We start from the raw sequence: 9,769 nt of genomic DNA, 5'->3' as shown, positions 1-9,769 counted from the left end.
AAACCTATGTATTTAATATTTTAATTTAAAATGTTTTAAATATTTTATGAAAACAGTGCACAATTTAAACAGTATCATTAGATGCTCATAAGCTACATACAAGTGTATATCATACATACTACATATATGGGTTATAGAATTTGGAGGATGAATTGCCATATTACCTCATGAAAAACTGGAAATTATCATTGGTTATTTTGATTATCCAGTTACAAATTTACTGTGTAAAAATGATAAAATACATAGGTTTGATCTACTTTAACATCTCTGATGGCCACCACCTTAAAAGCTCATAGTAAGGTAGTGTTTAAAAGTAGCAGTACCGTATATAGGTGGGCAAACTTCTTACTGAAAGTGAAGATTTTAGATGTCACAGACCATGCCATCTATGTCATGAATGATCCGCTGCTACTGAATCAGGAAAGTAAGAACACTCTATGCCTAACTCAGTAATCCTGGCTGTGTTCCAAACCAAAGTGTTTACAAAAAAAGGTGGCAGATGGATTTGGCTGGTAGACCATCTGTAACTGCTGACCCAACCTTAGCTTCTACTGAATCTTCTTTTACATTTTCATAACTTATTTCATTATAATTTTTCTTCATCTTTATGAAATATTAAACTAGATTACCAAAGTATGTTTTCATAAAATTACCCTAGTCAGTGAAAAAGCTTGACTAATTTTGTTTTTAAAATTTCATATCCTTGTAGCTACCCACCTGTCAAAAGAACAATGCAATTGAAAGTAAAATTAAGTTATTTGTAGATATATTTTCTGTTATATTGCTATGCCAAAATTCGATCATTAATCACCAGGAAATTTTCCTACACAAAATTAAATAAATTTACATATTACATTTGTATATAAATGAAAAAACATGAGTACATTCATTGCATTTTAATCTGAAATCTCTAATTCTTACCTTCCATAAGTTTCCCTGTCTGTTCTGCACTTCCACCAGGAAGAATTTTAGCAATATAGGCTCCAATTTCTCCACTATGTCCAGGGATTTCTTTGCCACCCACAATTCTAATTCCTAGTCCGTTACCTGTATTGAAAAATTAACAAATTATTAGTAATAATTAAAGAAGGAAGAACAGGTATCACAAGTTGTAGGTTATACAAAAAATGGATTAGCTACCTGGACACTAAGTACAAGATTGAAAGTAGAAACTGGAGATCAGTAACAAAATTATATAATTCTGATTTTTTAAAAAGTGATGAGAACCAGTCATAATATTACATGCCGTTAATCCCAGCACTCAGGAGGCAGAAGCAGGGCTGCATCCTGACACCATGTCTCAAATAATAAACAAATAAGTTAGTAAACAAATAAATAAGGGTGAAGAGATAGCTTAGAAGTTAATTGCACTTGCTGTTCTTGCAGAGAACCTGGGTTCAGTTTCCAGTACACACATGGCGGTTAAGAACTGTGTGTTAAATCCAGTTGAAAGGGATCCAAAGCCCTCTCTGGTCTCTGACATCATTGCATGCATGTGGTGCACTAACATATTTGGAGGCAAAACACTCATACACATAGAATTAAATAAATAAAAATTAAAATAAAGATGACAAAAATAACATCTGGAACTTAAGTATAATCTACAATGATTATATTGACATTAAGTGCCTTTTCACAGTCATATTTATTCAAATACGAGGTGCTGGCAAATGTAACCAGATATATTATAAAAAAATTACAGAAGGATATGTTCAGAGTAAGAAGTTCCAAAGTATTTAATTCACTTATGAAACTAAGAAGCAATTTACTCTCAGAAAAGTAGTCATGGCTATTGGAGCCTAGACAGACACATCTCAACACACACATTGTTGCAAGTGATAATATGAAAACATGACCATAACCCATGATTTACTCTTCACTTCTCAACTTGAACTCATCAGCTATGGTGTTTATGGCACAAGAACATTGTTCTGGATTATAAAGAAGTTAGTAATGTTCCTTACTCCACAGATCAGATTGTTCTATAATTACCTACATGAAAAGAAAATAGAAAATAGTCATGACAAACAATTCCAGTTGTCATGAACTGCTTAAATTAGTGCTTCTCAATTAGCTACAAACAAGTGAGTACATATAGTATCAGCTGTGTCTTCGTGACAAATGTCAAATGTACTCTAACAAAAAGCAATAAAAGAAAGCAGAATTCATTTTTAATGAGGAAACAATCACTTATTTAAACTGTAATTCATTACATTTAGTGATCAAAGCACTATTTTAAAATTTCTTCAAAGTCTCCCAATTTTAAAACCTATTGCTTTCCCAAATCCTGATCCCTTCTCACTTTATTTTCCAGCAATTCTCTTGACTAGCATCTTTATAATTTAAGTATTCTATCATTAGTAACACTTAAGTTATGGAGCCTTTCTGTCACTTTTAAAGCAAGAATACATTCTAACAATATTTCTCCCCAGTTGATAGGATAATCCCAGATTAACTTCCTGTTTTCCTTCCTTCCTCTTTCCCTCTCCCCTCTTCCTCTCACACCCCTCCTATGCACCCTCTTTTTCTCATCTCTTTTTCCTCATTTCTCCTCCTCCCTTCCATTTTCAGTCCCTCTTTCTGCTTTTTGACCCAGATAAATATTTTATTAAGTCTTAAAAAAGTATAAATCAAAAATAAAACAAATTGGTGATCTGCTTTTAAATGTCCTATTATTAAGGATTCATAGTAAATTATGACACTGGCTCTATCTAGGCCCACCTGTGGAGATTTTCTGCTACAAGCTTCCTGGTACAGCTGTATTGTTTGCAGTAGCAATTAAAACTACAAATATAATTATATGAATTGTAATAATCTAATGAATGACAATACTCAACTATACTTGGATAAAATAATGGTTATTAGATTTTAGATTTTAAGATTTCATCAGGATTGATTATATAGTAAGATTTTACAGCTATGTGGATCAGAAAGAAAATATTACAAGCCATTCTTCAATCAATTAATGTATCCAACTTTTTCCAATATACTAAGTACATTTTAAAAATTACTAAATGTTTCATAAAATATTATATAATTTCTATAACAATAACACATGGGGAAGGGCAGGAGAGGAAGCTAAACAGTTTAGAGCATTGGATGCTCCTGCAGAGGACCTGGGTTTGGTTCCCAACACCCTCATGGTAACTATCAACTACTTATAACTCCCAGTTCTGGGAGATTCACCTCTTTTGACCTTCACAGGCACTGTATGACATGGATACACTTACAAACATGCAGACAAAACATTCATATACATGAAATAAAAATACAAAGAAAAAAATTTTTAAGGTGTTAAAAAAAAGAATACTGGAAGGAAAATAAAAAGACTAGATAAGCTGTTTCAGCTTGACATGAATAACGTGAAAATGATTTGAATTCATATAATTTTTTAAAAATTGGAATTTGAATTCATACTTCTATATTTTATATGTTATAATTAAATAAAATGAGCAAAAATTTCCATAAAACTAACATGTCCCTCCTCAAATCTAGAAAGCAAGGTGCAATATGAGATTTGGTAAATCAAAGAAGCACATTAAATTTGAAATGGCTTGGAACTAAATAACCCTTGATAAGTGATATTTAAATTATCACTGTTTTCAACATCCTTTTCATTAAGTAATTGATTAATGTGTATGCGTGTGTATGTTTGTGTACATGTGTGTGTTTGCACATGTGTGCCACAACATCTTGAGAAAAATTTGTGAGAGTAGATATTCTGTCCTTCAACCTAGTGGGCTCCAGTGACTGAACCAAGGTCATAAGACAGTGGCAAGCACTTTTACCACCTGAGTCATCTCACTGGCCCCATTTTTCATCTCTTGGCCTTTTTTTTTTTTTCCTCAGTCAACTCAATCTCCTTTACTCTTCTAGTGTATTCTACTTAGAAGCATTAACATTGTAAGAGGCCATGAAATAAACAGGTCTTCTTGATTTTACACTATACTACGATAAAGAAGCACGTGGACAAATAGTTACTCGGGAAAAGATAATGGCTTAAATTTCAAAAAGAAAACAAATAAAAGAGAGTCTTAAGTAGAGTGAGTCATGTAGGGAAAATTAAAATTCAGAAAATATTTGAAGTGTATTAAGGAGAGACAATCAATGACAAAAGTAACAAACCATGAAAAAAGGTGGTATTACTACTGTGTCTAGAATTCTAACTTAAAAATATTCCTTTGTATTTCTCTATATATTTAAATATTAGTGGAATAATTTTAAAAATAATTTATGCACAATAGAAAGCATATTTAGAGAAAGCTCTATATTTCCATATTAACTCACAGTGAAAATAGATTTTAATTTCATATGATTACATTAAAAACTTTTGTGGTTAAGAGTTCTGTGAAGAAGGTTTTTTATTTTCATCATTAAAATAAAATATGAAAAATATTGCATTATATAGAGTATTAAGTTTGGACAAAATTAAAGGAGTAGTTTAATTATACCATATGATACAGCTAAGCATCAAGGAACAGAGACTTTTTATTAGTAATATGTTATATCTTATAATGATTTAAATAAATTATACTTATTGTCCATAATAAATTTATCACAGATTAAAAATACATTGCCCTATCTAGGCATGTGGCACATGCCTATAGTCCCCAGCACTCTGGAGGCAGAGTTAGGCAAATCTCTATGAGATCAAGGTCATCGTGGTCCACACAGAATTGCCCAGGACAGTTTGGTGCACAGAAAGACCTTGTCTCGAGAAACCAATGTGTGTGTGTGTGTGTGTGTGTGTGTGTGTGTGTGTGTGTGTATTACTCTGATATTAATATTACTGAGAAGTCAGAACTAGTATGGTGGGGTCATTTACTATGAGAACTAAACATAATTTTCTGGTGAGATGCTTATGTAAATTTACAGTGCCATTGGAAATAAAATGTGGGGACCTAAAGGACCCACCTTGCATAGGTCCAAAAGGAAGTTACTGGGGGTACAGCCTGGCTTGCTTTGAAAGTCTGAAGAATACTTCCGCACTGCTGAGGAGTGCATGATGAGTGGGTGACTATCCTTAAGATACACCCTCAGTGGGGAGGAGGGAGTTCCAGGTGCCTTTATAAGCTCTGTAATACCTGTAATAAATGAGTCCCTGCTTGACTAGACTCCCTGTTGCATCTGAGTGTCTCTGGTACTGGGGGTGGCGTGGGCTGGTGAATGGCGTGCTTACTCATCCCCAACCATCACTGTGCTGGGGTCACTGGTTCGAACCCCTGGCAAATGGTGCCTAGTGTGGCTCTCGAAGGAAGGTGAAAAGAAGAAAAGAAAGAAGAAAGAAAGAAGGAAAACGGATTGGGGCCAATCGAGAGGTTTGGTGTAAGAAAGACCCTAAATGTGGGTAACATAACTTTTAAGTTTGAGGACCTGGCACTTAAAGCGCTGAGAGATATGCTTAAAAGCAGGGGATTGGATTTGTCAGATCCCATAGCTCAAAAGGTTTGGGCAGAGGTGATTCATTTGGCTCCCTGGCTACTTGGGGCTAATGTTTTTACTGGAGATAATAGGAATCACCGGAAGGGTTTGAGGAAGAATTCAGAAATGCTACAGAAGTGAAACCAAAAGCAGACAAAGTAAGAAGCGGCATCAGGTGTGCCCTGGCCAGCTTCAGAGCCTCCTGGGCAGAAGGGTGGGGCAGAGTACATGGGGTCAGCAGCGAAAACCACCCACCCCACCCACCTTGAACTAACGTGTGAACGGGTCAGGGGCTTGCGCAAAAGCCAGGCGGGCACATTTAAAAAAAAAACAAAGGAAAACAAAAAATAAAACACCTTTGGCAGTGCTCTGCAACCGGCTCTGGGACAGCTGAACAGGCTGGGTTTCAAGAAGGTGGCTCAGGGAGGGGCCCCGCCCCATCTGTTCTGTGGGTGGGTGGGGAACCACCCCACCCAAGTGCTACAGCCCCAGGAGCAATAGCTCCAGCTGAATCCTGGGCCGAGGTAGTCCTTAGTAAAGCCTACAATGTTTTCACTGACTGGGGCAGATGTGGAGAAACCAAAAAGCAGCTCAATTCAAGGAACTCATGGACATTGCTTTCTGACAGTATTCAGACTCATATGCTCCTTATAGGGAGAGAAGCCCCTATTTTCTTACAACATCTTAGGGGGGCAGCAAGGGTTGCCTGGGCTTTTATCCCAAGGCAATGCAGAGGCAGACAAGAGAGGTACGGCCTCTGCAACAGCCAGGGGTAAACCCCAGGGGACTCAAGCCCAATTCCTTGTGGCAAATGGATGCCACACACTATGCTCCTTTTGGAAAGCTTAAGTATATTTTTGTGCAACACATTCTCACATGCCTGTTGGGCTACTGCTCATACAGGAGAGAAGTCTAAACATGTTCAGCCTCATTTTCTCCAGTGCTTTGCTACGTTGGGACTGCCCCAAAGAATTAAAACATAATGGACCATGTTTTGTGCATAAAAATTTACAAGATTTCTTTTCACTTTGGGGAATTCAACACAATACAGGAATTCCCTACAATCCCCAAGGTCAAGCCATTATAGAACGCAACCATCAAAACCTAAAAATTCAATTACAAAAACAAAGGGGGAATAAGCCCCCATCAACAGTTGGGTATGGCCTTATTCACTATTAATGTTCTTAATATTCAAAAAAATCAGTTGGAATCCGGGTTTCAGAAGCATTGGGTTCAACAGGAGCAGAGACCTGAGGTACGGGTAAGGTGGAAGGACCCCATCACAGGGCAATGGAAAGGACCAGATCCATTGCTATCCATGGGTCAAGGCTTTGGGTGTGTCTACCCTACAGGAGATTCAAACCCCATATGGGTGCCTGCGAAAAACCTTAAGTGGGTAGGTCAGGATCCGACTGACTAGCATGACGGTCCATGGACAATAGTTTATGAGACAAAATTCCTCTCTTTATTTATATCCATCTGAGGTGAAGGACCCAGTTCCTTGACTTCATTGCCAGTCAGCCTTTTTGACAACTGGCTGATTGACTAAAAGGTACATGGTCTCAGAAGTATTTCAACTTGTCCTATGCCATGACTTTCTTTGTTTCTCTTGATAATGCTAAACTTTAAGTGTCTTTACCAGATAATTCAGTGACAGAGGACCCTTGCAACAGCCACGGCCCACCTCCTCATGATTACGGACTCCCCCAGGACCCCCTCTGGTTGCCCACACTTGGCTAACCATGTTAGGCAGAGACTAAGAGTGTCACAGGCTGGCATTACCCACGTGGCTACCCTTAATCATGGCTCATTTTTAGCAAAGGACAGGTAAGATGTCCCATGACAAGCACTCCTAAGACAGGACATGCACATGGCCAGGTGCATGATCCAATGATGGGCAAGGCTTGATCAGAGGTGACACAACCTAAGACAGGCAAAAATGCATAAGATTAGAGGAAGGAGATAGGCATCCCTCCTCAGGGAGCCACCTATGAGGTGGGTAACCTGTGAAATAAAGTCAGTCCGGCCTTAAAATAAAAATAAAAAGGGGGATATATGGGGACCTAAATGCCCCACCTTGCATAAGTCCAAAAGGAAGTTACTGGGGGTGTGGCCTGGCTTGCTTTGAAAGTCTGAAGAATACTTCCACACTACTGAGGAGTGCATGATCAGCGCATGACCATCCTTAAGATACACCCTTGTGGGGGAGTTCCAGGTGCCTTTATAAGCTCTGTAATACCTGTAATAAATGAATCCCTGCTTGACTAGACTCCCCATTGCATCTGAGTGTCCCCGGTACTGGGGGTAGCGTGGGCTGGCGAACAGCATGCTTACTCATCCCAAATCATCACTGTGCCAGGGGTCACTGGTTCAAACCCCCAGCATAAAATAGATATATAAGTGCAAAGCCAGGATGCATTTTCCAAAGTAAATGTCAGTTTTATTTACAAAAAATATTAGGAGGAAGAAATATACTATTCTAATTCAAAATTGAGCATTAGTGCTACTTCAGAATTTATTATGTGCTTGTGGCAGGCATAATTCATCAGGATTACCAAGGAGCCATAATTCCCACCTTTTCAGTGCAGTTAGAATTCAGGATTTCCTTCTAATTAACAGGATCTAGTAAATGTGATGAGTGGCCACTACCATGACTACTATAAAGAAAAATAATATCCTAGGCAACTGGAACAAATCCTCCTGGTGCCCTTCACCAGTAAACTGCTAAACTTCCTGTGTGAGAGGTCCTGAGTGAGGGACACACAGCAAGGAACTGTAAATGCAGTGCTCTAGATGCAGAGTTGGAACTTGCTGACTGCTCCCAAGTAGAGTGAGAATTCAGTCCTTGAGCCCCAAGGAATTCAATTTTACAAGCCCTTGCCTGAAGTTGGAAGGAGTGCCCCACATTTAGAAGGAACGAAGCTTGATTAATGCACAGTCTGTACATTTGTGAGGTCATGACCAGGGGCCCAAGTTAAGCTTTAAAAACTTTGGCACAGTGAATGTGAATTGCTTTAAACAACTCAATTTGTTATGCTGCAATAGAAAACTAATATGAGAATAAAAGTTATATTCCAAGTTTTCTGTGCACACAATATATGGGACCATTACCTAGATTTTTAAAAGTTGCAGAATAATAATTTTTATGGTATTGATAAGGGGACTGAGCAGTATTAGAGTGTGGGAATGAAAGGGAAAATGGGTCACAATAACAAACTTCTGCATTTCATAACAATGCCTCAGGTCTGCAATGCTGGGGGTCTGGAATGTTAGTAGCATAGACACATCACTGATACCGCACTAATATTGAACACTGAACACATGAAGATTGAAACCTACATTTCCTCAGTGAGATCAATGCATCAATGCTATGTATGTTGAAAACAGTTTATGAATCTTGTGATTTATTGTTAGTAAATGCTTTTAAAATTAATTTCTCATTAGACATTAAAAACAAAAACAGGATTTCATATACATTTGTTAAGTAAGTAACTCAATTAATATTTACGTAGTTTTGTTTGGAAATCTATAAAGGTCAGTGGATCTTTACATACAGGCCTGGCAACAAAGGGATTTCTCCAGTCACCACATTTTTGGGAGTTATTTGAGAAAATGTTTCAGACAAAAAAGTTATAAATTTGATGACTCACATTAGTATATAAATAAAATTCAGGTGCCCAGATTATTTTTATACTACAGACTGAAACTGTTCTCATCAAAATCATTTTGCTCTGAGTGAAGAAAATATTCAGAATAGTTCAGCAACTTCTAATTCCCAATGCATTAGAAGTTAATACAATTATTTTTGGGTGTTTTCATTATTCTACTTAAGCATGGGCTATATGGTGTTAAATGGGCTACGAATATTCAAATACACACTAAATGATAATTTAATAAACAAAATGTGAGCTGCTTTTATTTTACTTTCATCTAATTTCTTATTATGACAGAAGATTTATTGATCTCTAAATTGATACACTAAAATGTATGAGTTTGTTAAAATATTTTATTATTTTTATTTTATGTGTATGAGTGTTATGCTTGCATGCAGATAAGTGCACCCATGTTGTACAATGTCCATGGAAGACAGAAGAGGCTGTTGGATCCCTGGAACTGGAATTACTGACATTTGTTAGCTACCATATGGATGATGAGATTCAAACCCAAGTCTTCTGCAAGAAGTCAGTGTTCTTCACTGCTGAGCCATCTATCCAGCCTCCCAAAATGTGTGACTTTGTACATATGTATTCTATCTACTGATTTTGTTCTTCTCTGTTTCCATGATTTTGTTTATACACTGAGTGAATATATGCCACGAACATACATGTTTTACATATATATATATATA

The 9,769-nt window shown here is 37.2% G+C and overlaps 1 protein-coding gene across 1 annotated transcript in view; it reads right to left on the bottom strand.

Annotated features, from left to right (window-relative positions):
- Positions 1 to 9,769, bottom strand: part of Pclo (piccolo presynaptic cytomatrix protein) — a 440,245-nt gene that overhangs the window by 133,753 nt on the left and 296,723 nt on the right. The window contains 1 exon segment of the mRNA XM_008840911.2: positions 922 to 1,047. Within this exon segment, the coding sequence (XP_008839133.1) occupies positions 922 to 1,047 (126 nt within the window).

This window comes from Nannospalax galili, unplaced genomic scaffold (assembly GCF_000622305.1).
Source record: "Nannospalax galili isolate Female #2095 unplaced genomic scaffold, S.galili_v1.0 scaffold639, whole genome shotgun sequence".
Classification (NCBI taxonomy): domain Eukaryota; kingdom Metazoa; phylum Chordata; class Mammalia; order Rodentia; family Spalacidae; genus Nannospalax; species Nannospalax galili.
The sequence above is the reverse complement of the archived record's forward strand: the minus strand, read 5'-3'. Positions and strand labels throughout refer to the sequence as shown.